This window comes from Pipistrellus kuhlii, unplaced genomic scaffold (assembly GCF_014108245.1).
Source record: "Pipistrellus kuhlii isolate mPipKuh1 unplaced genomic scaffold, mPipKuh1.p scaffold_m20_p_4, whole genome shotgun sequence".
NCBI classification, from domain to species: Eukaryota; Metazoa; Chordata; class Mammalia; order Chiroptera; family Vespertilionidae; genus Pipistrellus; species Pipistrellus kuhlii.
In genome coordinates this window covers 3,840,829-3,868,696 of record NW_023425540.1, presented here as the reverse complement: position 1 = coordinate 3,868,696, position 27,868 = coordinate 3,840,829, and the positions used below count along the sequence as shown (strand labels likewise).

Genomic DNA, 27,868 nt, shown 5'->3' with positions numbered 1-27,868 from the left:
CAGGACTCCTCTCCAAGCTCCTCCCCTGCCCTCCTGATCTCAAAGTCCAGCCGCTGGGTGAGCAGGTGGAACCCTTCCTCCGAGCTGCTTCTGTGGGAATTGGCTTCCTCACCAGGAGAGATGACTCCAGCCTGGAGACATTTGCTGAGAACTTGGCGCCTGGAGATTTCCTCACCCAGGACCCCCACGACATGCCCTTCCCTGAGCCGTGAGTGGAGCCCAGGGGGACCTGGGTCAGCAGAGGGTGAGGGAGAGGGAAGGACGGAGCTCTCGAGCCTGTGCCTGGAGTTCTGAAATGTTAGATCTGGGTGGGATCTGAGAGACGGGGTACCAACACAGCAGTTTTCACCATGTTGGGTCCAAAGCCCCCTCCCTTGTCCAGTATTTTCCAATGAAATTGATGGATTACAAAACCTGGCTTTACTTTCAAAATAAAAACGCAACACCATAGCTGTAATGTAAAAAGGAAAGGAATGCAACATAAAGTATTAACTGAAATATATAGGTGCTCAAAGACAACCCCTTTCAAAGACATAGGGCATCCTCACAAATTTCCACCATCCCCTCAATTACCAACACAGAGACTGAGACTCAGAAAAGTTCAGTCTTTAGCTTAGGGACACACACAAAGCTAGGACTTGGCCCTGAATCCCCCTCTCCTGCTCAGACTCTTCTCTTCCCAGCAGGAACAGAAAATGGAAGGGGACCTGGGATAGCCAGCCATTGTGGCTTGCATATTATGCCCACCTATGTGTTTGTGAATTTTCACATCTCTTGTTCCGCTAGAACATCACCACACCCCCAACAATTTCCCTCATGCAAACATGAACATCAGTAGCTATCAGCGCATTTATGTGCCATAATGGGACCTGGCCTCACAAGCTCTAATCGGGCCCAAGAAATCCTTTTCATTCCCTATTAGGATCAATTTTATCTTCATTTCCTCCTCATCTTTCCTTACTCTCTATTTTTCCTTCTTCCGTTATTTGCTTCTCATTCCACCACAAAAACTTAATATACCTGTTGTTTTATATTATCATCTCCTTTCATCTTCAACCAGACTTGTAGGTGAGTACCATCATCCAATTTCACTGATGAGGAGACAGGAGGATAGGGAATGGTTAGGAAATTTGATCAAAGGCAGAAACATAGAAGTGACAACATGGGATTCAAAGCCAGCTCTGTCTGACTCCAAAGTTAAGCGTGATTCCACCGGACCCTTTCTTACTCACCCTTCTTCCAATCCTGTTCGGATTTCTCTTTTCCCTTAGTCATGGGTCTTTTAATTAACTAACCCCAACTTATTCTAAGAAGGAACTAGAATAATATCCAGAGTTTTATGCTTGATAAGGAGGACACTCTGCTGAAAACACCAGCTGCTGACAAAGCAAGAGGAAATGTCCTCTCTGCGATCCCCTTTACCCCTGTGGTTGTGGAGCTGGGCTGAGTAGCAGCAGGTGTCTTAGGAATGGCAGGTGAGGCTTGTTGCCTGGAGGTCCTGATCAGCTCATGGGAACTCCTTACAGAGCTCCACTACAGAGAAGTAACCTTGCAAGCCCACACCATGTAGACATGACTGTTATACTTTTTACCTGGCCTTCTAAAATCCTTCAGAGTTTGGCCCTGGCCAGGTGGCTCAGTTGGTTAGAGTGTTGTCCCAATAGGCCAAGGTTTCAGGTTTGATGCCCAGTCAAGACATATACAGGAATAAACCAAATAAACCAATGAATGGATAAGTAAAACAACAAATATCTCCATCTTTCTTCCTCTCTCTCTCTAAAATTAAAAAAAAATTAATAAAATCATTTGGAGTTTGATTTCTTCTTTCTTACCTACTGTATCTAGATGTATTCCTGCTTGTGTTAGTTCATTCAAACACACTCATTGAACACACTCTTCTTAAGAACTTGCTGTGTACAAAATATACACCCACTTGATGTATCTAGACTTGAGATGTTATCTAGACTTATTTTATTTATTGACTAATCATTTTTTCTACTTGCTTGCTATTGTCTTCCTTCCTTCCTTCCTTTCTAAGAACAGGATTTTATATATTGCATTTGGAGCCCTCATTCCACCACTGTATTCCTATCAGTTGAATTAATTAATTAGTTAATTAATTAATCTGTATTGACTGTTTAAAACTCAGGCTTTCTTTAATCAAATCTTTCTTTTCAATTCTCTTCTTTCAGCCTAATTTCCTAATTCCTATAACCATGAAGTCAAGAGTGCTTTGATCTTTCTCAATGGGCAACTCCAACTTTGCAGGTAGAAAAATGAGACTGGAGGAGTGAAGGAAATTTGAATTCTTAGAAACACTCAGAATTGTTCTTTCATCTCAGAAAAGTAATGTAGAGAGACACAATGAAAACCTTTTTAAAGGTGAAATTCTCAGAAAACTTAAACTATTGGTTTTGAGGGGCTATTTTTATGACTAGCCAAAAGCCACTTGCTTTTAAAGTAAGAGCAAATTAATGACATTTGTGATTTTTTTTATAGCAAAAAAGTGAATGAGAGCTCTTTGAAAGAAAACATATTCAATGCTGTTACATTTCATCTTTCTTTAAAAATGCAATTGTTCGTTGTGTTTCTAAGGACTGTGACTTCATAGCCTCACAAAATACCAACACTTCATCTGTGGATTGAACAAGAGACCTCATTGCCTCAGATTCTCCAATTATCTTGATACTGACCTTGAATCTTCAATTAGCAGCATTCTTTTCCAAGGGTACTCGTAAAGTCTCTAGATGTCTCTTCCAGCTCTGATCTTCTCTGGTCCATTATTTCATCAAAATCTGTGTCCGGCCCGGCAGACATGGCTCAGTGGTTGAGCGTTGACCTATGAATCAGGAGGTCATGGTTTGATTCCGGTCAAGGGCACATGTCCTGGTTGTGGGCTCAAACCCAAGTAGGGTTTTGTTTTGTTTTGTTTTTTATCTGTGCTGGAGGGGAAGGTGAAGATAGCCAATGAGTGAGGGGGAAAATACAGGGCTGGAAGTCAGTGATGTGGAGTTTCATTCTTGTGCTGCAGCGAACTAGCTCGGTTACCTTTAACAAATTAACTCACCACTATGGGCTGGTTCAATTATTTATGAAATGAGCATTTTAATCAAAAGATAAAGTCGAAGGTACCTTCTTGCTCCAAATGTTGCATTTTGTATGTATTTGTATTTCTGTCCCTGTGATATATCGTCATGGATGCACTCTGTCTCTTTCTGGTTCAGCTTATCTTTGCTTTTTTCATGGTCTTGTGTTGCTATGGTCTTTGTGTTGTGTTTTGGAGAAAGGTTTTTCTTTCCAATCTATTTGCACATAGTATTGATTAATACAGTACATTGCCCAGCATCTCTTTGTCTTTATTCCCAAAAAGAAAAGTCAATAACCATTCATTCCTTTATTATTGACACTGGGGTGGGTCCTGGGATTCAGGCACCGGGTAACCCAACACTTAGAAAGCACCTCTATTAACAAAGGGTACATATTCCAGCAACACACAGCACTGCAAGAAGTTTGGTCAACGGAAGAGAGAAATGTTGTTGACATGGGGGTCGGGGAGGAGCTTTCCAAGTTAGTGAAGACCCTGATGGGAGAAACCGTGACTTCCCCCAATATCTGCCACACCTTCCCTGACTTCATTTGAGAGAAATTATCTTTTTTTCCTCCAGAAAATTCATTATTGAGATACCTCAGTTTCTAAATCCCATCTAAAGTCTAATTTAAATGATTTTTTTAACTAAAAAATAAAATATCCTAAGAACCTTGATTCAGGTAACAAACTACAGGAGATTTATACAAATGGGCCTGTGTGCTGGTTAGTTGAGGATCCTAACTCACTTCGCTTTTAGTAGGTGCTTTCTGGAGATCTGTAACCAAGCTCGGTCTTCATATGAAACCTAGAATGCCTCCATGTGACTTCACACCTGAGAAGTACCAGGTAAGAGCTCGAGCTTTAGGGAAACCCAAAAGAGGTGGTGCTTCTCCAGAAAGCTAGGTTAACTGTTTTCTCAACAAGGACCCACAGCCCAGCCGGTGTGGCTCAGTCACTGAGCATGGACCTATGAACCAGGAGGTTGCCGGTTCGATTCCTGGTCAGGGCACAGGCCCAGGTTGTGGGCTCCATCCCCAGTGTGGGGTGTGCAGGAGGCAGCTGATCAATGATTCTCTCTCATCATTGTTGTTCCTGTCTCTCTCTCTCCTTCTCCCTTTCTCGCTGAAATCAATAAAAATATGTATTTAAAAAAAAAAAAGAGGGATCCACAATCGGCCCTGCCTACTGAACCATCCCACCCAGATAGCCTCTCCTTATACCACTGGGAGCATCTGAACCTTCTGGCTCTATTCAACGCCACAGTGTCAAAGGCTGTGAATGTTTGTGAGAGAGAACCAGAGACAGAGGCAGAGGTGGAAGGCAGAGAGAGACAGAGTGCATCCATAACAATATATCACAGGGACAGAGATATAAATATGTACATAAGTACATATATCACAGAATGGATTGGCACACTAACCTTAAAAAATGTTGTTCTGAGTTTGATTGTCTCATATGGCCTTCCTGAGTTCTCCACCAAAAAATATAAAGTTATCGTTTTGCTCCCAAGTAAATAAACCTCTTCCCCCCGCCCTTTTCTTTTCTTCTCTCCTTTCCTCTCCTCTTCTTTCCCCTTCCCTCTCTTCTCTATCTCCTTCCCCAAACTTTTATTCTACATAATATTCACAGGTTAGGAATTGCATAAATAACAGACAGTCAGGAGGGACCCCCAAAGCAGAGACGCAGAGGAGACAGGTGTGGTAATTATGAGCATAAACATCACTAGCACTTCATGTTTTTATTTTTTTTAATATGGCAAAATTTTAAAAATATTAAACCCGACTTATTGCTTCAGATATTTACTTCCGAAGTCTTCTTCTCCCTCTCCCCTCCCTCCCACACACACACACAGCTAAAACCAACTCAAAGCCAAGGCTTTCCACTGAGAGGCAGAAATGCCCTGCTCCTTTCTTCACGTGTGATCTAAACTGGGGTCGCAGGGCCACCTTCCTGACTCCCCCTACTTGCAGGAAGGGCCTTGATGTCCTGCGAGGAGGGGAGGGAGGCGCAGGCAGATGGCCGCTGGGGAGCACAGGGCCCGGCCTCGCAGGGTCAGGGAAAGGGAGGCACTGCTGTGGTGGTCACTGTGGGAAGAGCTGTGAGGGGAGAAGAGGAAGACTTCCCGCTGAGAGCTGTCTGTCCACAGTCCATGCCCTACAGCCGCGTCCTGGAGGTCTACCGGGAGCATCTCTCCTGCGAGCTGGTGTACTTCCCTGACCCTCTGCTGCTCCACCAGGGCCACATGCAGTGGCTCTTCGACCACGAGGGAAACAGATACCTGGACTTCTTCTCTGGCATCGTCACTGTCAGTGTCGGCCACTGCCACCCGTGAGTCGCCTTAGAAGTCGGGGTTTCCACCCCAGGAGAATATATGGAGGACAGGCAAATGGCCACGTTGGTGATGCGGGGCCCTGATTAAAATTCTCTCTCCTGAGGCCCATCCCAGCTTATGGCTGACACACTCTCTGCTGTTTCCTGGGTAACAAAAAATCTGAGCACTGCACTTTTTTCTTGACCATGCAAGTTTTAGTCATCCTCAGGGCCCGTGCCATGGAGGGGACCGTGTAATTGGACTGCTGTGCGTGTGTGGCTGCGGGAAGGGAATCTCCGCACTGGTAACTCTTCCCAAGAGAAGGATGAGGAGAGGCAGAAGGAAGAGGAAGAGAGGCAGTTCTCACAGCACACGTGTGGAGCGGAGGGAATGAGGAGAGATGAGAGAGCAGTTCCAGCTAAGGATCTTCGTCAGCTACTCTGAGCCATAGATGAGGAAATGGAGGGTGACAGGAGAAGGGTGCAACATGGGTGGGGATTTCCCTTAGGAATATATGGGCCCATTAATCATGAGGTTCTCTGCTACCTTAGGCATGAGCCCAACTAACAGCGTCTCCTGAGAGTCTCCTCCGCCCACACCTAGAAGGCCACGCACCCTCCCAGCAGGACTGCCAGTACCAATCTTCCCCCCTCCCACCCCACCCCACCCCACCCCTCCTTCCATTCCACCTGCACGTGGCTCTCAGGTTTATTTTGTTGAGCAATCTTTGGCCAAGTGTCTCTTCTGTCTGGGAGTTTATTGGCACACCACACTTTTCTAAAGGGGGTTTCATGGAACACTGACCACAGGAGAGGTTTGTTAGTAAGAGATGCTTGGAAGAAATAAGCTCAGGAAACACTATAAACTATCTCCCTCCTGGGGAGAAACTGTGCAAATGAGACTGTTAAAGGTACCAAGAAGTCTTGCAGTCCAGAAATCTGTTTGATCTTGCATTTCTCAAAACTGGTCAACTACTAACTGATTTTCGAGGTGGGACAGTTACTATTGTTAATAACAGATTGGTGTGTAACAAAACTCAGCCATTGCTGTTCTTTAAATCAAGATCAGACAGCTGCATCTGGCTCTTCCAGGCATTCCAAGCCGAGTCCTACCTGCCTATCTACCCTTAGTTCCCACTGCCCGTCAACATGAGCCTTCTTTCCGAGAATGTGGTTTCATAGTTACAACATGTTCAACTTTCACCACTGCTAAGACCCAGATATCGGAATCTTCTTCGAAGGAAAGGAATATTGACCTTGTGTGCATGTGCCTGACGGATCTGTAGTTCTTGAAAAAAATAAAAAGGGAGACACCCAGGCTTGCATCTAGAGTCTCTAGCTTCCAAACCATTGAACGTGTAATTAATAAGAATGCCTCATTGGGAGAGACTGTAAGCCCAAACTTCCTCCTACACTATGAGTTTCTTTTTTAAAAGATTACCATGTAGGCTCCTTCATTGCCTTTGGAGGCCACGTTGCCAGTCACCTCTGGTGGTTGGAGTTCTTTCTCATGTGCGGATGGAATGTTTGCACTCCGTGGTCAGTGTGTGAGGAACGTGGGCCTGCAGCCTGGGTAACTCTGCTCCTGGTTTGCCAGGAAGGTGAATGCGGTGGCGCAGAAGCAGCTGGGCCGCCTGTGGCACACCAGCAACCTCTTCTTCCACCCACCGATCCATGAGTATGCAGAGCAGCTCTCGGCGCTTCTCCCCGACCCTCTGAAGGTATGGTGCTCCTCAGGGAGGGGAGCCTGGGGATCCCAGGGGAGCTGCCTGGCCCGCAGGGGCATGGGCAGAGAATCTGGTGTGTGACCTGAACAGTGAGCTGATAGCTGTCTCTGGAAGCAATCGAGAAGGAAGGAGTTGAGGAATCGCTGGTGAAACCAGCCAGGGTTCACTTCCTCTGCTCCAGCTTCTGGTCACTTCCTCTTAGCTGGAGGCCCTCCTCCTCCCTCCACTCTCTCCTTTATGTTCCCCCGGAGGTTTTCATCTCTTTGACTCATAACCCCTCCGCAAAGCCATTTGCATTTTTTTTCTTTTACAAAGAGTGGAGCCATTTTCAAATTTAAAAAATATATACACTGAGTGGCCAGATTATTATGATCTCTGAACACATAATAATCTGGCCACCATTCAGTTTATTTAGTCTAAGAGGCACTTAGATATTTTTACGAAGTGAGATTCTTCTGTATCTGAAATGATTGGATTTTTTAACTGAATTGAGATGTTAAAATGTTGACTCAGATTTGCAATGAGTTAATACATAGGTAGTACCTAGGACAGTGCCTGTGTTAACTATGATTCTTATTTCACTCTATTACCCGGATACCTTATTTACTATAGTAGCTGGAAGACATGAAAGTTGGAATAATTGTAACCAAAGTTCAGCCCAGACATGTTTATGGAAGAGCAGGAGTCAGGAAGTCAGCGGGGCACAGCACACGCCTACTGCTCTGGGTCCCCACCCAGGAGGACGCACACCCTTCCGTCACTCCTTTCTTTTGGCCAAGATGGACTGCATTTTGTTCATTTGCTTGTTTTTCCAAAGTCACACACAGCTCAGGCTTCAATTCCCTTCGGGCTGCAGGATCAGGGAGCCTCCTAGTCTCAGGCCCTCAGGTCAGGTTAGGGTTCGAGTTCAGGTTTGGGTTAGTTAGGTTCAGAAATCAAGAGATCTGGTGCTTGGTTCCACTCAACCACTAACCACTGTTTCCCTATCTTAGCATTTTGCAGAGCAAAAGACAAAGCCAATGAAAATAAAAAAACATTTCATGACTGGGACAATCCCTGAGCCATTTTTGCATCTCCAGCACTTAGCAGCTGCTCACTGAAAAGCTGTAGAATGAATACAGTCAACAAGTGACAGAACTGCTAGTCTGAAGGAAACCCTCCTTAATAATCCAGGCTGGGACATAGTCTTTAGTAATTTTGAATTAATGGATAACAAGAAAATAAACTGAAGTGTGAGGCCACATGCCTTTCTTTCCCTGCAGGTCATTTTCTTCATGAACAGTGGCTCAGAAGCCAACGACCTAGCCATGCTGATGGCCAGAGCACACTCAAAGAGCACAGACATCATTTCGTTCAGGTAACCACACCTCAGAATACCCAACTTGAATGGCAGTGACTTACCCCAACACTAAATGTCTAGCTGTAAAATATAGCATGGAGGGGTATGTTTCTAATTTTAGGCTTTAAGGCAAGATCAGTCAAATGAATTTTATGACTGGTGACCCCACCAAATTGGCCTGATCCAAAGTAGGGGTCCCTGACTGCGTAACCAATAGTGTGAAGTCTATAGTGTCACAGATCTCCTGTGGAAGTGAAGGTCACATCTCAGCTCTTTTTACTTGGAAGATGTACTTTGATGACGACATATGCCAAGAATTACTGGTCTCCACTTATAGAAACTCATGACTCTACCATAGGACCGGGGCCCACTTAATCTCTGCTTGTAATAATGAGCCGGTTGGCATTCATAGTGCCAGCTGCACCGGGTTTCCAGGTTTTCTTCTTTTTAAGTTCATACTTCTGTTCCTTTGGGTGACTTTTGAGAACTGATCATTTATTAGGTTAATTATTAACCTTTGATGGCTAAATTACTAACGTTAAAAATAATAGAACACTAAGAATTTTGCTTACAGTTGCCTCCGTCGGGTAATTTTATATAGCACATTTAAACACTATTATAGAAAAGTTTATGCAAAAGACAGGAGTGACATATAGTAAAAGTTGATAGAATGAAGAAATAGTCTCATTCTTTCCACTGTATGGCCATAATTTCTATCTAGATTTGAAAGAAGATTTAATTTCAGCACAATTTTATTACCAAAGCACACCCAATAGTATAGATTTCACATAAAAAGCACATGCAGGGATAGCAGGCTTGAGAAAACATTTGCTATCAAAGAAATATGACTATAAAGAGTTGTGATGGATATTTTACCTAAAGGAACATTCCTGAAGATGTATGTCCAGGCAAGTATTAGCCTATTAAAAATAGTAATGGGGCCACTAGAGTTCATAAGATGTTTGTGTCTCCTCTTTCAAGATAGATGACCATCTATTTGCATAGGATTGGTCTTCATTCAGAGTCCTAGATCTGCATTTTGAGTGATTTTGAATTGGGAAATTGCCCAAACTCATTTGAAGCCAAATAGATGACTAGGATGATTTATACTGAATAGGATTATTTCAGGTTCAAGAAGAAGTAACACCTGTTTCTTCTATGGCAGATCAGGTAGCTTTTAAGGCACTTAAAAAGGAGTCTCCCACAGTGTTGAGCAATAGCTGCATCACAGGAAGAAATATTTGGCTTCTCAAGGTGACTATTTCAAAGACAAATACTCATTAAATATATGGGGTGAGGCAAAAGTAGGTCTACAGTTGTAGTATGCGAAATATAATTTATTCTTATACTAGAGGCCCGGTGCCACCAGTGGGGTCCCTCATCCTGGCCTGCATTTTCTCACAATCTGGGACCCCTCAAGGGATGTCAGACTGCCGGCTTCAGCCCAGTCCCCACAGGCCAGGCTGAGGGACTACACTGGTGCATGAATCTGTGCACCAGGCCTCTAGTAGGCTTGTAAAATCTTTGGTTAACTTCTTCCTGCCCTCCCCGCCCACCCCCATTCCCTCTGAGATTCATCAATCTGTTCCATGTTTCTATGCCTGTGCATTGACCATCTGCCCCCTGGTGGTCAGTGTGTGTCACAGCTACTAGTCAAATGGTCAACGGTCACTTAGAGCCTGATATATAAAATTCATGCAAGGGGCTCAGCCCCTGCAAGCATGGTGCCTCGGCTTTGTCTGGAATGTTGTCTGGATGGTCCTTGCAGCTGTTCAGTCTAATTAGCATATTAGCTCTTTATTATATAGGATAGATTACTTATTAATTATTGTATTATTTTCCATACAAACAGCTGTAAAGCTATTTTTTCTCCACCTGTATAATTTTTGTCTTGTTGCTAGAAGAGGAGTCTCCCTACTTTATAGTAACAGAGTAAGGCAGGTGGTAAGGTCAGAGTTTTTGGCTAGATGGTCTCCAAAATTTCTCCTATCATTTCAAATCTATGACACCAGCAGGAAAGATAAACATGTTAGTTTGCCTGACATGGACTTAGAAGATTTCTTAGAAACTACTGGAATTGCATGAAATGGTGTTCCATTGCATCTCCATGGCCTTCCAGGGTTTTCTCTGTTGTCCTACTCTGTGCTTCACAGGCCAGAGATCAAAGAATAATGAACTTACCTCTGTCCTCCGTCTGTTTTTTCTCTGCAGAGGAGCCTACCACGGATGCAGTCCTTACACAATTGGCTTATCAAACGTAGGGCAATTCAAGATGAAACTCCCCAGTGGGGAGGGCTGCCAATCAGTGAGTTTTGAGACTTTTCGTCTTATTTCTCTAAAGGCTGCTGATTATGTGGAACAATTGATCAGATTTTCCAAATATTGGCCTTAGAAACCAATATAAAGGCCATCATTCACCGGGGGCTTAGTTTAACTTAATTGTCTGAAGACCATTGTGGGGAAGTGTTCCTTAGAAAGACCTTCCAAGTCTGAGGAATAATAAATAATAGAATTTGTAAAATGAGTTTTGCTCTTAAATAAAATCAGGTAGATTTCAATAAATGCATTACGTGCATAGAATGTCTATAAAGTCGCCCCGGTCCCCACCCTTTCAGCATCAAGCACCTAATTATTGTTGCTCTTTCGATGCCCCCGCTCACCAAACCCTTGAGCAAGTTGTTTCAGGCTGACGTTGAAACCAGTTTCCTTTGTACAGGGCCCACATAACTTTTTCTAAGAAAACAATTACCTCTGCAGAGCAGAAAATTAGGTTTTCATCCTTAGTGGGAGAGGAATCTTGATAGCAAATTAAGAAACCCTCTTGCCTTGATTGGCACCATGTGATCCCCCAAACTGGCTGTCTTCTGCTCATGTTTTGCCAAACTTCTTCTCTTGTCCTTGCAGACAATGTGCCCAGATGTGTTCCGTGGTCCTTGGGGAGGAAGCCACTGTCGAGATTCTCCAGTGCAAACCATTAGGAAATGTAGCTGTGCACCAGGTCCCACCGGGCAGGGAGGGCGGTACCTGGTGGAAGATCAGGAGAGATAAGTTGCTTGGAGAGAGGCTGATAGATTTCTGGGGGAAAGTGAGGAAGGAAACCAAACTAGGAAGCAACCCCTCCTTGAATTACTTCTCATGCCTCCTGCCACAGTCCTATCTGGCTGTTAGGAAAAGCACCTCCTGCTCCCACAGCCGAGCTAAACACAGACTGTCACCTGGTAGTTATTTAAAGAAGCCCTATTAACTCCCTTAGCAGTAGCTTTGCTACTGATCTTAAAAGAGAACACGGTTGGTGGGCTCATTTGCCCAGTTTCAATGGGAGGAGGGGAGAGGGAAAAGAATAATTTTAGCAATCTCAAAACTCCAGTCAAGAAGCTCCCCCAGGGACTCAGAACGCCAGCCAAAATGAGAACATCTGTCAACATGTAAGGCCATTCTTGAAAGCTGCTGACATCTCTGGCAATATTTTGAAGGCCTTCTCACATGGAAAGCTTCTGTTTGCCAAACGCATTGTCTTTGCATTCTTTACATGGGGGAGGAGGCAAGGACATGGCATCTGTTCTTTGCTAATCACCAAGTCCCACCTCCTATCTGTCGCCATAGATCAGAACTATAGATCAGAACTTTTTCGGTAGCTGCTCCTCAGTCGTGCCCAAGGGAAGAACTGGATGTCCAGCTGAATGAGCTTGAAGAAAATAGTAGGCGTCACCCCGCGTTGAGAGGGAAAGTGCAAATGGAAGTCTTTAAAAGCAGCTTTGAAAAGAAGAGCAGTCATAGGCATCTTAAAATTCAGATGGGATAAGGCAGATGGAGATAGAAAGATGGAAGCATGAGCATTGGGTCCAGAGGTCATGGGCACAGAACATAAAACCATAGGAATTTTCCAGCTGTCATTCAAACCCTGTACAGATGAAGAAACCAAAGTCCAAACCCAGGAAGCAGAACAGTTAGGACTTGAACCCAAGTCCCTGACTCCAAAGCCAGTGCTCCCAAACCTCTGACACCCTGGCTCACACTACTATCCCAGCAGGGTAAACCCAGGCTTTAAAATAACTCCTGTCCTGCTGGCCGGGGTTGAAGAGACACAGGAAGTCAGTAGACCTGGGTCCCACTCCCCGTCCAACCATGGTGCAAAGAGAAAGCCCCATCATATGCATAAGTTTTCTTATTTGTAAGGTGGAGATAAGAATCCCTGCTCCTTGACCTTTAATCCCAGGACTTCATGAGATTGAGGCAAGAGAATTTTTGTAGAAGAAGGCAGACAGTAGCAAGGCCAAGTACAATCAGACCTGGATATCTTATCTACATGGCATCAAGAACCAAACACACTTGGGTGCACCTCACAGACATCCATATGACTGCAGAACCACCAGCACAGAGCACTCAGAGACGGTCATTTCCTCCCCCTCCCTCCCCGGTGTCCCCCTCTCTCTCTATTCTCTCTGCCTCCTCCCTCTTTGAGGTCTTTTCCTCAACCTTAGGCCAACTAGATAGAAAATACCAGAACATCTCTAGTGGTGATCTCTCTTTTGGCAACTGGAGGCTAATTGATAGTGACCGATGTTTGTTCCTGCTTCCCTGAATTTGTTCTTTATCTGTTTTCCTAACTCATATTTTCAAGAGACAAGGCTGGCACCATATCTTTGAATGGAATTGGAATGCAAAAAGGATTTTAGCCTCTGCTAGTGCTTTTAGGGCCTGAGAAGTCAGGCTTTGTTTCAAAGAGGTTTATTCAAATATGTTTACAAAAACATTCCAACGTGCAAAGTCCTTGGGGCAGAAAGTTCCCAGTTGTCAGGTGCCTCAGGGGGTTCCCTCAGATGCCAATCTTGACAGAAGAATTTTCACCTCAGAATTATGCCATCACTCCCCACACTGACCTAAGCAGTGGTCCGTTTTGTGAGCCTGATATCCTGGCAGGTGGTTATGTGGTAGATTCCATTATCCTCCTTCACCCCCTCCTGAGGAACTTTTATTTCCAAGTGTTCGTTCCAGGCCCTGAATGTCAGATAAAATTCACTGGTCAAATCACACTGACCCACAATGTCCTCAACCTGTTACTGTTCATGTCACTCTGCACCTTTTGCAAGACAAGTTTTCTTTTAATTTTTTTTTCTTTCTTTCTTGGCTCCGCGTTCTGCTTAACTCTTTCTACATCATCAGCTGAGAAAAGAACTCTTCCTTCTCTCCGCTGTTGCTTGGATGGTACCCAGCAGAGCATCCACTCTCCACTGCCTTGACGTTGTCATGGTGACACCACTGCATCAAACCTCTCTCCAGGGCCAGCCTGACCTGGAGTTTCAGCAACGAGCCTGTGAAATGAATAAAAACTCTTATGACAGTGGGTGGTCCCTCTCATCGCTGAGCTTGTGGACAGTGGGGGTGGCATCAGGAAAAGTCTAGTGCAGAGCCAAACAAAACACTATCTTCTCTGGGTTTGGTTTTGTCCAAATTTAAGACATTGGGTTGATTTTTCTCTACCCTTTGATTTTTCTAATTATAAATGGGCCTGATAAACATCCATATTATATCTTTTGGACATATGTCTATCTATCCTTTAAGGTCATCCTAGGCTGTTTTCTCTTCCTTTCTTAAAAATAAATTCCTCATCTCTAGAGGCCTAGATTTATTTGTCTACTATATCCTGCACATCCAACAATGTAACTGATGCTAACCATGTGCTTTCCGAGTTTGCTACCCTTTCCATTACTTCCTTCTTCACACCCCAACCCCCAACTCTAACTAACTCTCTGTCAAGCACGTTTTCCCAAACATCACTTACAGCCTAAAACAAATGTTGGGGCCAGGTAGTGATTTTCTTGTTTTCTCAGTGAAGAGCTGGAGTATAAAATAGATGCATGCTTCAGTGATGAGGATGATGACTGAAGGTCTCTGTTCCTCTAGCCTTCAGGAGACAGGCTGCAGGCATGCCTCTGAATGTTAGGATGGTAGCAGGTGACTCGTCTTCCAGACTTGCACTGTCACTTTCATCGCATCCTCATTGCTCTGGAGATCCCTCTACTGTCCACAGATACGAGTTGTTACGCTCAAAGAACCCATGGTGCTATTTAGATCCAAGTTACAAGTGCAGGTAACAATTCTGAAGGTTCAGTCATATGTGGATGTGTCCAGCCGGGACCTTTTCCAGAGGGAAACGCTTCCTCTCTCTCCCTCACTGCAAGGATGGAAGTCATCCGGCTCTAATAGATTCCTCTGTAGACTGAATTCTAATTGTTCTATAAACACACTTACTAGCTGAAGACTGAGGTACTTCATGACTTTAAAATTGTAAAGCAACTTAAGTATCAATAAAAGGTACATAGAGTTATTCTCAATTAGATTAAATCTCCTCCCACCATCACATTGGAATGAAATCTGTGCAGCTGAGAGGATGGGTCTCCTTAGCGGAAGCAGCCCTCTATAGCAAACTCAATGGCACTTCCGGGCATTTCTCCCCCAGACAGAAAGGACGGACGGAGGGGTTTGTTTATGCCTCTATGGTTGCCTTCGCTGCGCTGCTGGAGCCAAAGTGCAAGCCATTCTGACAAAATGCTCCCCCTCCAGAAATCAACGCCCTCCCACCCTGCTCTTCTGTATTGCGGGGGACTCTGGTCCATTTGTGCTTCCTGTTTTCTTTTGTCTGTGTTTTCCCCGCTCCTCTGGGTGCCACTTGCACACCCTCAAATATGTGGGGGGCTTGTTTCTTTGTCGGTTTGTTATCCACAGACTGCTGCCAAGCTAAAGACCAGTATATCGAGCAGTTCAAAGATACTCTGAGCACCTGTGTGGGCAAATCAATTGCTGGATTTTTTGCAGAACCAATCCAAGTGAGTATATTAGCCTGAGATGTTAACTGAATTTACAGTTATGAGTTTTAACCCATACATTCTAGAGAATTATGAAAGTATTTAACCATTGCTGTGTCCCTCTCCAAAGTCAATTTCTTCTCTTGGTCCCCTTGGAAAAAAGAGAGCCCATGATTTTCAATTGACTTATAAATATACCATTTTCTGAATGTCTGGGCTGAACAGATAGAGAAAACCATTAAACTCCTAATATTCTGAAAAACAGAAAACCCCAGCAATGTTTAGTGCTTAATGCCCACAGTATGAGGAGAGGCCTTCTTACATGGTGGGACAAAAAGTAGATTTGCAGTTGTTTGCATGGAAATAATACAATAATTAATTAGTCATAATACAAGAATAAACCCTGTGGTTCACATACTCACAACTGTAAATCTCCTTTTGCCCCACCCTGTATGACCTCACTAAGTCCCCTCAATTTATTTATTCTCATTCTAATCTCAGGAAAGCAGACAGTTGGATTTTTTCCCAGAAGGCATGGCATAGGAATAATGGCCTCTCTTTTCACCCATGGTTGAAGCAGTTCTAGAGACTGTGTTAAAAATTGCTGGGATTGCAATTCCTGTCAAAATGGCAGAGTAGGTGTCTGCCTCCTCCCATGGCCACAGCCAAGTTCCCACAAAACTGCAGAGCGGTCGGTCGCCTGGAGACCCACTGAAGAGGAGCTGGCAGAAGTGCTGTCACTACAGGTAGAAGATGCTAGAGCAAGACAGAAAAAAAAACCCTTTTATTTTGAGTATAAAAAAGTGGCTAGAATGACTGATGTTGAAAAGCTATCTTCCTTGTCTTTAATACCTTCCAAGGCTGTGCTGCTGTGATAGGCCTTCTGTGCTTGGGCTCTTGCAGGGGGTGAACGGGGTCGTCCAGTACCCCAAGGGGTTCCTGAAGGAGGTCTTCCAGCTGGTGCGGGAGCGAGGAGGCGTGTGCATCGCGGACGAAGTGAGTGGCCCTGGAGTAGTGGGCACGGGGGCAGCAAGATGCGGGGAGAAAACCCTTTTAATGCCCCTCTGTATTCCAGGCAGAGAACAGCCAGGGTGGGTACAAGTTAGTGGAGCTTCTGCTCATTGGCCGGCTGATTGATTCCTGGATTAGTCAGTCTTTTGAACAAGTACAGACAGCAACTTGAAGTCTAGCACATATTGCCATCACCGAAAATAGCTTTAAATTCACGTTTGGGGTTACATCAGGGGCCACTTAAAAACCACAGGGGAAATTTCATCTCGTAATCAAATCTTCCTCAAGTGCTTGTTGCCAAAGAGTATTAACCAGCCTGGCTGCATTCACCTTACCTTAGTAACAAAACTTGTTCGGAAATTATATTAAAAAAGAAAAAAGAAAAAAACCCAGCCTCTAAGTCAGAAGAGGGCCAGCACTGGGGATATTAAAAATATAGTTCCCCCAAAATTCTAAAACAGCTGGAGTTAAGAAGGCCTTGCTGGAACAGCACACTGTCTGAGGGGACGACTTTGGAGAACAGAATTCATAGCTTCTGTGAGCTCTGGCCTGTGTGTGTTTAAAAGAGACGGGTTTACTTATAATCACACCTCATAGTGGAGTCTGTTCAGAAAGTAATGTTTGCCTCCTGAGAATAGCAAGAGGGGGATCTGTGGCCAGCGGACGGCGGCCAGGCTCATTGGTCCTGATTCCTCCAGCAATGGCAGCCGCACCAAGAGCAGGTGGAGAACTCCGATGCTCCGCGCCGGTTTCAGACCTGCCGTCTTTGCCTGAACCATTTTCCTCAACTACTCAAGCCAAGGCAGACTTCAGGCTCCCCTCAAATTTTTGTTTTGTTTTGTTAATCCTCACCCGAGGATATTTTCCATTGATCCAATGATTTTTAGAGAGTGTAGAAGGGAGAGAGAGAGAGAGATCAATTGATTGTTTTCCACTTACACCCTGATGGGAACGGCGGGTGCAGGCAGTGGGAACTGAGCCTGCAACCGAGGTATGTACCCTTGACTGGAACAGAACCATCTGGACCCTTCAGTCTGCAGACCAATGCTCTATCCACTGAGCCAAACTGGCTAGGGCAGCTTTCAAATTTTTTCCTGCAGTTTCTACATGTGCAGCTGGGTCTCTGGTAGCCTCAGAGGGACTGGACAGCCCCACCGCCCCTTTGCAACCTGCCGACTCAGGGTTAGGGACGTCAGCCAGTCAAAGTCCCAGCTGAAGAAAGCTAACCTGTTGTTAAAAAGAAGAAAAAGCTACTCAATGGGTTTGCAACTCGCTCCATCAGTGAAGAGAATGAACTTTGGAGTCAGCACAGCCCAAAGCTGCTGACTTGCCCTAAACAGAGGGAAGGCAGACTGGATTCAAGGGATCTTGCAGGGTTTTCTAAGAGACCTGGCTTTGTCACTTGCGAGAACATGATTGGAAACTAACACAAGGTGACCTTGAGAAGGGCAGATGGAATGACCAGGCAACGCGAAGACCGGCTGGAACTTTCTGAGCACTCCCTGCGTGCCAGGCGTGTTGGTCACGTCAGTCCTGCTAATGCTCCCAGCAGGTCTGTAAGGTCCGGCCCATTGTCATCCTTCCTGATTTTTAGAAAACTGACTTGAACTCCAACCCGGTTCAACCACCTGCCAGGGAGAGTCACGCATTGAGTAGGGCCAGAGCCAGAACTCAAACCCAGGCTCCAAGGCCACCATAACCACGGGGCCACACTGCGGCTCCTGAAGGGACCGTGGTGCAGAAGGCAGAGGGGGGGCAGGAAAAGGGGGAGCGGGACGGGAAACACACAGATCACCTTGAGGAGCGAGCCCTGCTCTTCTCTTCCTTAAAATGAGGAATTTGGAACCAGAGAGAAGACCGGCCTCCCTCTGTACCGGTCCGGCATGAAATCGGTTTACATGTGAAATTGACAGCTTTTAGGCAAGGTGAGCCCAAGCACAGTTCTCTCCACTACTCGTGCTCCCTATCTCCACGCATTAGCATATGTGGGCCTTAGCATGAGTCATCCCTGTTCCCGTGAAAGATTCCGTGAAGCTGACATTTCCTCTGTGACTGCACATGGTGTGCTGTCCTACATCATTTCATGCAATGTCCAGGCAATCTGGTTTTCACCATTTACTTTGATTCTTAGACAGATGGAAGACAACACGAGCAGATTTTCCACAAGCTCTTCCTACATGATCTCATTTGGGCAAATCCAACAGCTTGCCCAGCGGCCCAGAGCTAGGAAGCGGGAGATGCCCAGGCTGGGGCCCAGGTCTGTCCGACCCTGGGACTAAGCTCGGCTCCATTATTTGCGTCCTGTAATTCTAACCCGTGGAGCACCCCCTGGAGAGAGGGGAGCCATAGAAGGACTCCGGAAGGAAGCTCTGTCAAGCACATTCAGAGTCAGCAGCTCCACGCCTTGGTCCCCACCTGCAATGTGTGTGTTAGAGAGACTGAGTCCAACAGACAGGCCAAGAGACTGAGAGCCAGGAAGCTTGGCCAGAAGGCCCTGGCCAAGCCCACACGGCGTTGGTGTGGCTTTGTGCAGTTAGGCACTCGGCCACGCCATTCATTCTACAGACCCTAAGTGTCTGCTTTTACCAGGCACTCGGCGGTGTTCTGGATCGAGGGAGGTGTAAGATCCAGTCCCTGGCATCAGACAGATACTCTGGTGCTGACAGTCTAAGGCGGGAGGCTCCAATGGCAGAGGCGGCAGGTTCTGGTGGCAGCATGCCCAGATGCCTTGACTGGGGGCCCTACTGGCTCAGGAAAATCCACCTAGACCATGTGATGATGAGGAAGCTGTGCTTTGAAGACGAGAGGAATCAGTGGGATGAACACGGGGAGGAGTCTTCTAGAAAGAAGGAACAGCATGAACAAGACAATGAAGATCAACTTTCGGTCCTGAGTTCCATGGCTCAACTGGGTCCTCCTGGTGATGGAATCCTCGGGAAGAAAAGGAGGTGGCCGGGAAGAGGAAGGCTGTCCTATCTGGGCTGGTGGCAGGTGCCCCAGCCCCCACCTGCTTCTGTGACTGCTGCCTCACCCAGCTACCCAGCCAGGGGCAGGGACTGCTCCTCCAGGCTCCTCCCTGCTGCCTTGCACACAGAAGCCGCTAAGTCTTGCTAAATTGTACTGATCCTTTCCACATGCACCGTTTGTGTGGCCCTCACAGCACGCCTGAGACGCGTTGCTATTAGCATTCCTGCTCATTGGAGTCAACACAGGTCCAGAGTGACTGAGAAACACAGCCAGGCACACAAAGCTAGTCAATGGCTTGGCGGCCTAGAAGCTCAGCCACAGATGAAGTGTTTTGTCAGTGATAGTACAAAGGTGGCGATGACAATGGCTGACAATGGCTGGCAATGAGGATCCTGAGGAGGAGGAGACCCAAGGGGGGGGGGGGGGGGTGGTGAAGACCCCAGAGTGAGAAAATCCAGCATTTCCAGTGATTTGGGATTTGCGTCCTCCAGGTGCAGACGGGATTTGGAAGGCTGGGCTCTCACTTCTGGGGCTTCCAAACCCACGGCGTCCTGCCCGACATCGTCACCATGGCCAAAGGGATCGGGAATGGCTTTCCCATGGCAGCGGTTGTGACCACGCCAGGTAGGCCCTCCAGCAGCGTGTGGTTGCTGCTGGCCTCGTGCACCGGCGATGGGAGAGAGCATGCGTATTGAATGTGTTTGGGTTGGAGACTGTGATGGGAACTCACGTGCATTTCCCAAGCCATGAAAAAAGAAAGAAAGAAAGAAAGAAAGAAAGAAAGAAAGAAAGAAAGAAAGAAAGAAAGAAAGAAAGAAAGAAAGAAAGAAAGAGGAGCAGTCTGTCAGCCAGATAGGGGCCCCTCCTGCCTTGCTGTAGGGGGACTAATTCTCGTGCCTCCACCATGAAATGCAGGGTTCAGGCACACTGCCAAGGAGTAGAGAAATGAGCCACCAACCCAAGAGATCCTCGTTAACCAACCTGAAACCAACCCTGACATTGCCAAGGGAATATTCTGGAAGGAAACGCTAACTTGGTCTCGCCACATTAGGAAGCCATAGACTCAAGGTCCTAAGTGTTAGATGTGCCTGTGGCTGTCTCATCCATAAAATAGCTAACTATAGCACAACCTCACCTAACCAGACATGAAACTTAGCTGAATTCTTCATTTTAGAGAGGTCTGACAGAAAATAATTTTTATGAAATTTTCAAAATCACTTCCCCACATGAGGCTCTGAAGGCTACGTACTTAGGTGCCTGGTGACAGCTCAGAGTTTTTATTAAATGACTTTAGGTACAAAAACATGGATGAAGAATGTCAAGTATAACGAGCTGAATATATACTCACCCTGAAACAATCCAAAAATTCTATTACTAAATCCTTGATGTGAGCAATTTCCCCCCCTCTTAATCCCCAAAGTGAAAGACAGAAGAAAAAAAAAAGGCTTTATTAATTAAATTATTAAATTAATTATTAAACTTCCAAATTAAATTTCTCAAATCAAGATTTAAGGCACTTCTCAGTTCACATGGCACGTTCAAGGCTGTGTTAGCCAACTCCCCATTGAGTAGACAAGCTGTTTCCTTGTTCGCCGTAGTTGGTCAGCCAGGGATACCAGAACAAGATACCACAGGGAGCGGCTTAGCCAGCAGACGTTTCTCTCTCCCAGTTCTAAGACCGGGGGTCCCAGATCAAGGCGCCAGCAGAGTTAGTTTCTGGTGAGACCGCTCCCGCAGATGGCCGCCTTCTTGCTCTGTCCTCAATGTCCTGTTTGACAGAGAGCGAGAGAGCTCTGATGTCTCTTCTGAGGGCACCAGGCCTGTGGGATTAGGGCCCACTCTTATGCCCTCATTTGACCTTAATGACCTCCCTCCAGGCCCTACCTGCAAATGCAGCCACGTAGTTAGGATTCCACATAGGGACTTCGGTGGGGCCACAATTCCATCCAGGCCTCCACTCTCTGTGAGTGAAGAATGAGTTGGATATGATGTCGCTTACAACGTTCCCCAAATGTTGTGATGGGATGTTATAGATGGGGTGTCCCCTTCACCCACCTTCACCTTCTCCTCCTAGAGATCGCCAAGTCTTTGGCGAAAAGCGTCCTGCACTTCAACACCTTCGGAGGGAACCCCATGGCCTGCGCCATCGCATCGGCCGTGCTTGAGGTACGTGCCAGCAGCCGTGTGAACGTCACTCATGTCACAAAACGACAACCTCAAAGCCACACATACATTCTCATAACTTTATCATGTCACATTATTGGAGAGGAGGGCTATTAGTTCATGAATTAAAGTCAGATCCCCAGTTTTTATTTTACTAGTTTATGAATTAAAGTTCGACTCCCAGTTATTATTCTGACACCTGACCGTCTTTTCTTAATTATCTAGTCTTGGTGATCAAAGTATTGAAAGGGAAATATATAAGAAACCTCACATGCATGGGAAATGTAAGCTTTCCCCAAGCCCTGAAATGTCTTTGCTATTGAGTGGTATTTTATGGACAGCTAGCAATCGCTGTCTTTAATGTCATTCCTTTAATATCTTTAAATAAACAAGCTCTTTTTCCTTATGTAGTTTAATTTTGGCTCTTTTTTATATATTCTTTCTTGTTTTAAAAAAAATTATTGATATCAGAGAGAGAAAGACAGAAATATCAATGATGAGAGAGAATTATTGATTGGCTGCCTCCTGCATGCCCCCTTCTAGGGATGGAGCCCACAACCTGGGCACCACCAGGAATACAACTGTGATCTTCTGGTTCCTGGGTTGATGCTCAACCACTAAGCCACACCGGCCTGTCTTCTTGCTTTTTTTTTTTTTTTGTATTGTCATAAATTAAAAGTCTACAGACAGCGGATCTGAGTGCTGTGTGACTACCAGGTATTGTAGCTACTGTTTAGCCCCTCTCCATTGATTTTGCCTGGGGTCACATTTGTAGGAAAAGACGTCTTAAATGCCCTCAAATGTTAATAGCTTGAAAGCACTGGCATAAATGGGTTTAATGCATTTCTGAAAGAATGCTCAAGAAGTTGGTAGCAGCAGTTGTTTGAGGGGAGGGAGACTTGGGGGTTGGGGGACAGGGATCAGCAAGGAGGTTTCTACTCTGCAGGCTGTTACACTTTCTGATTTTTTAACTAGTCCCATGGTTCCCCTGCTCAGAAACTGAAGTTCAAAGTATTTTTAAACAAAAAACAAGTAAGAAAGAGCTATCCTTGCTAATTAAAAAGTAACTCCAAATACGATTAAAGGATGAAATGAGCAAGTGTGGATCGGATGTGTCATTTATTTCATTTTGTAGACACCGCCAACTTTTTTTTAAAAGTGCTGTGTCACCTCAACTACTTAGAAAGTAGAGGACTTGGATGAACAGAGAGGTATTAAAAATGTCTGGGTTGCCCACAGTGGTGCAGCGGCTGTCAGTGAGATATGAACACAGCACATGCTGCACGTACCACAGATCCCAGTCTCTCTGTGGGCACATGAAGGTGAGAATCCTGTTGTCTGTCCCGGTGCCCTGGCTCTGGGCCACATGGGGCTCAGCTCAGCTCAGCTCAAGAGGCCAGGGCCCTGCAGGGAGGCCCCTGGGCACTGCCAGCCTGTCTGCTGGGGGCAGCTGGGCGAAGGCCAACAAGCTGCCAGGAGGGCAGGCGTCTGTGGCCTTTCTGCCCCCAGAGCACTTGTCTTCCCCCTCGGTCGCCCAGTGTTCAGCAAAGCCGGGCAATGCAGAGCTCAGGACTGTGGGAGCTGTTACAGACATGGCTTGCACCCTTTCCTGGATTCTCAGCCACCTGAAGATGAGGAAGGATGGGAATAGCCCCGCTCCCAGCACTCACTTTCTCCTCCCAGAATTCTCTCTGTGGCACGGGCCATAGCCACACTGGATGTGGCTTCCATTCGCCTGGCCGGCTTTCTGTGAAGAAGGCCGCCTACACTTACCTCTCCTCACCTCTCCGTTTTGGAACTTTGCTTAATGCAAGGGTGTTCGGGGCTTTCTCTCCACAGGTGATCAAAGAGGAAAAGCTGCAGGAGAACAGTCTAGAAGTTGGCACGTACCTATTACTGAAGCTGGCTGAGCTGCGGGATGAATTTGAAATCATCGGTGACGTCCGAGGCAAAGGCCTCATGGTGGGAATAGAAATGGTGAAGGATAAGGTAGGTGCTGGCCTGCGGCTCTCTTCTCCTCTCTCTCTCTCTCTCTCTCTCTCTCTCTCTCTCTCTCTCTCTCTCTCTCTGGCTTCTGGGGCAGCAACAGGCCAATAGCAAGCATCGGCCCAAAGCTGGCTTCATGCATTCTCAGGGGGAACCACAGGGCGGCAGCAATGCTGGGTGTGCACAAAATGCAGGCAGGCTCTCAGAGTGCCGGAGGGGTGAGGGTGGGATTTGGAAAAGGGAACTGGTCTTCTTGCCACACTAGGCAAAGAGCATCGCTTATGACTGAATATTTAGAACCACTAATGTGGGCAAGGCAGGAAATAATTGGGGGAGGGGGGAAGCAAGTGGTCCAGAGAGCTAGTGGAAGTAAGGGGAAGGGCTGGGAGAAGGTTGTGGTAATGGTTTAGGCAGGGTAAGGATCTTAAAGATCTGTAGGTAGGTGTGTGGGTGTGTGTGGTCACAGGACAGACCCCCGCTCCAGCTGGGGGGTGGGGGGGAAGGCGGTGGGGGGACAGTGAGGGAGGACAGCTCGCAGCAGGTGCCAGAGCTCCAGTCTTCCGCCTGCAGCCGCGCTGGTCTCAGGAACTGGGGAACAGACCGGGATACAAACAAACACCAAATAAAATTGATACCTAATAAGACCCCAAAAACCCAGTCTGGCAACGAACAGCTTCATCCCATTGCCAGAGAGAGGGATAAGAGGGAGCAAGGAACGCGGACTGCTTGGGCTGCTTCCCTTCCTCCTGGGGGTAAGTCCCTAACCAGCCACCACCAGATGGAAATGTTCCCTTCACAGGCCAGCCGCCAGCCCCTGCCCCGGGAAGAAGTCAACCAGATCCACGAGGGCTGCAGACGGATGGGCCTGATCATCGGCAGGGGAGGCCTCTTCTCTCAGGTGAGGGACGGGCGGGTGACCTGTCGCTGTAGGTGGGCACCTCCCTGACGCCCCAGGCTGCTGGGTCACTTTCCAAAGGGTGTGCTGGAGACCAGCCCCTCTAGGCGTCCTGCTCAGGAATTTTCAAAATGAAGTGGCAGTGGCACCTGAGGGCCACCAGGGGCCGCTGTGTCCAATGATTTAGTAGTCACCTTTCTGTGAAGAACAGTCCAGAACCAGCAAACCAGAAGATTTACAGCGTGGGTCATAGTGAAGTCATAACTGTCATGCAATAAGCAACGTGCCTCATGAGTGAGTGCCCTGAGGTCTGTAAGAGAGATCCTGGTTGTTCTTCACTGAGCCCTGGGCTCTGACTTTGAAAACCCTAAACCCCCTAAGACATAGTAGCCCCCGGGGCCGGAGCAACCTCAGAGTGCTGGCAGGCCAGGGGACCCGGGTACAGGGGAGGACTGGTGTGGCCCTGGCCGTGCATGCGGGTTGCTGCTGAGACTGGAGCAATCTGCCCCTCATCCCTCACGCCGCAGGACGCTCACAGGACTGGCTAGGGGCAGAGGTCTAAGGTATAGACCAGTGTTTCTCAACCTTCCTAATGCCTCGACCCTTTAATACAGTTCCTCATGTTGTGGTGACCCCAAACCATAAAATTATTTTCGTTGGTACTTCATAATTGTAATTTTGCTACTTAATTTTGTTAATGAATCATAATGTAAATATATGTGTTTTCTGATGGTCTTAGGTGGCCCTGCTAGAGGTTCTCAAACTGTGACTCACAGGTTGAGAACCGCTGCTGTGGAGCCCAAGACCATTACATTACGATATTTACATTACAATTAATTCATTAACAGTAGCAAATGAATTTTTATACATCGGGCCTAAATGGGCAGTCAGACATCCCTCTCACAACCCAGGATTGCTGGCTCCCAACCACTTGCCTGCCTGCCTAATCACCCCCTAACCACTACCCTGCCAGCCTGATTTCCCCCAACTGCCCTCCCCTGCCAGCCTGATCGCCCCTAACTGCAATCCCCTGCAGGCCTGGTCACCCCTAACTGCCCTCCCCTGCTGGCCATCTTTTGGCCATCAACTTGTGTCCACATGGAGGCAGCTATCTTTACCACATGGGAGCAACCTTCTTGTGTGTTGGAGTGATGGTCAATTTGCATATTGCCTCTTTATTAGATAGGATTTTACAGATGAGGAAAGAGACACAGAGAAGTTAGTTAAACTGCCCAAGTCACAAGCCAGTGAGTGGCAGAACCAGGATCCAAACTCAGGCCATCTGGTTTCTGAATCTGTCCTCAGAGGAGGGTGAAGCTGAGGGGACTAGCCGGGAGGCAGGGAGTCCAGGTGGGGGTTGACGACGCTCCTTGGGCTTGAGCAGTAGTGGATGTGATGGGAGAGACCCCAGAGAACAATTCTGGATGTGACATGCACGGGACTGCATGTGGAGAATGAGAGTCAAGGATGGAGCCCTCATGTCTAACTAGGTTCAGGATAAAGATGACTTCAGCTTCGACTGTGCTCCATTCGAGGGAGTGATGGACATCCAGGTCTGTAGATAAGTCTGTAGCTCAGAGGAAAGGAAGCTGAATATCACAGTTTGGAACCCATCACATGAGTGGTGAGATGAGGACATCTCCTGGGAAGTGTGTCTGCATCAAAAATGCAGGGAGACGAGGCTAGAAAGCTGTCCACCAACATGGAAAGGGTGGGTGGAGGAAAGCGGGTCTGAGTGGTGACAGGATAAAGGGCAGAGAGGTGAGAGAAAGGCTGGAGAGTGTGGAGCAGCAAGGAAGTGGACAAGTTCAGAAGGAGGGACCCACATGCCACGCGCAGCAGGGAAGGCCAGGAAGGTGAGGAACATGCCTTCAAGCTGCACACTTAGCAGCCCTGGCAGCTTGGGTGACGGTGCTGGTGGAAGGGTGACAGGGGCACGACCAACTGGCAGTGGGTTGAGATGTGAACAGAGGGGAGAGGAAAATGGTGACCAATAAGCTTCAACTCGTCTTTTTAGTAAATTTGCATAAAAGGAGAGAATAAGGTTTATCTGACAGCTAGAGGCACGAGGGGACCAACAGATGTTCACTCCATGTGGTTTGATGTGGGTTATGAGAGCCGTCAACCTGCTTGCTTATGGCCTGGGGGAAGTTGAAAAGAAGTTGAAGATGCAAGAGGACACGGATGGTTCCTGAGTGACGGTGGTGGGAGTCCCCAGGGCCAACGGCACAGGTGGAAAATGTGGAGCTGAAGAGCAGACACCTCATTCTCTGAGTGTTCAGGTTGGGAGGATGTTCAGGTCAGGATATAATAACGGATGTGGGAGCAAAGAACTCTCTGGAAAGATCTTGCCTGACAGGTTCTGAGAAACATCAGGCAAGATCTTCTATGAAATAGAGCCAGTGGCGTGGGAGTTGAGCAAGGAGATTGAGAAGCAAAAGGTGTACAATGAAAAGGGGAATCTGACAGACATGCAGGAGACCAGCAGAACCTGGAGGCCCTGCCGACAAGTGCTGTCCGACTGCCAAGCAGCGAGATGTTCTTTAGCACTTTCTTGGCTACCTGTGTTGGCACAAAGTGGTTCAGATATAGCTTTGATCAGGGCTGGGACTTCGGGGTGGGCTTGGGTGCAGCTGCAGAAGGTGGAAGGAAATGCAAGTGCAGTGAGGGGGCAGGTGAGAGAGCAGTTCTCACGATCAACCATGTGCTCCAAGCTGGTTAGAAAAGGAAGAGACCTGATTGGGGCAATAGATCTAAGGAGAATGCAGGGACGAAGGGACAGAAACTTTCATTTTAAGGGAAGACACAGGGGGAATCAGAAATGGAATTATTCCTAGTGAAGAGGAGGCTCCTGGCACCAGCGTGGGTGTGAATGGATTCGGAGAAGCAGAGAAGAAGCTTCGGGAAGTTGAGGTAATCAAGAAAGTAAGAAGCTAGTCTGTTGGGCTGTACACACATGGACATGGAGGTCAACCTCAGTGGTGGCAGAAATGGGGTGTAGATAGGAACCTAAGGTTGCAGCGAAGGAGGCGGAAGGGCGAGGAGGTGAGCAGATGACAAAAAGGGAAAGGAGCACAGCCAGAGGGTACCAGAATTTTTACAAGACTGGGGGTGAATGGCCGGGGCACAGCGTTGGAAAGGAGACCAACCCACCAAGGAAACACAGGAAATGCCACAACAGCAAAGTCTTAGGTTCGTAGGTTAGCGCATTTGCTCACAGTTCCATTTGATTCTCTGACCACCCTATTTTCCTGTCCCCTCAGACGTTCCGCATCGCGCCCTCGCTGTGCGTCACGAAGCCGGAGGTCGACTTTGCAGTGGACGTATTTCGTGCTGCCGTGAGCCAGCACATGGAAAGAAGAGCTAAATGAAATCTAAGGCATAAAACCCACAAGCCTCAAGACCTTCCCACTGATGTTCCAGAGCTAACTTGAGGAATTTCAGAAGCACCAGTATAAGTTGTAAAAGTTGACTGCCTACCAGCCATATTGGTTAACAGAGCCCCTGTACTGCTGAGAAATCCTTCAGCAAAGGATCTCTCTCCCTCGCTCAGAGAATAAACCCTTCTTCACTAGG

At 46.9% G+C, this 27,868-nt stretch overlaps 1 protein-coding gene across 3 annotated transcripts; it reads left to right on the top strand.

Annotated features, from left to right (window-relative positions):
• Positions 1–36: 36 nt before the first annotated feature.
• AGXT2 (alanine--glyoxylate aminotransferase 2) lies at positions 37–27,868 on the top strand. Of its 3 annotated transcripts, none has more exons than XM_036410723.2 (14): positions 38–208; positions 3,849–3,934; positions 5,235–5,416; positions 6,996–7,119; positions 8,388–8,482; positions 10,676–10,769; positions 11,369–11,462; positions 15,191–15,291; positions 16,174–16,266; positions 19,740–19,872; positions 21,323–21,414; positions 23,251–23,400; positions 24,197–24,295; positions 27,556–27,868. In XM_036410723.2, the coding sequence occupies exons 1-14, from the start codon at positions 121–123 to the stop codon at positions 27,661–27,663; spliced, it is 1,539 nt and encodes a 512-aa protein (XP_036266616.1). In that variant the 5' UTR covers positions 38–120; the 3' UTR covers positions 27,664–27,868. The 3 variants fall into 3 exon arrangements, with proteins under 3 accessions (XP_045427549.1, XP_036266616.1, XP_036266615.1); XM_036410722.2 differs by having other exon boundaries at positions 3,846–3,934; XM_045571593.1 differs by lacking the exon at positions 16,174–16,266 and having other exon boundaries at positions 37–208; positions 3,846–3,934.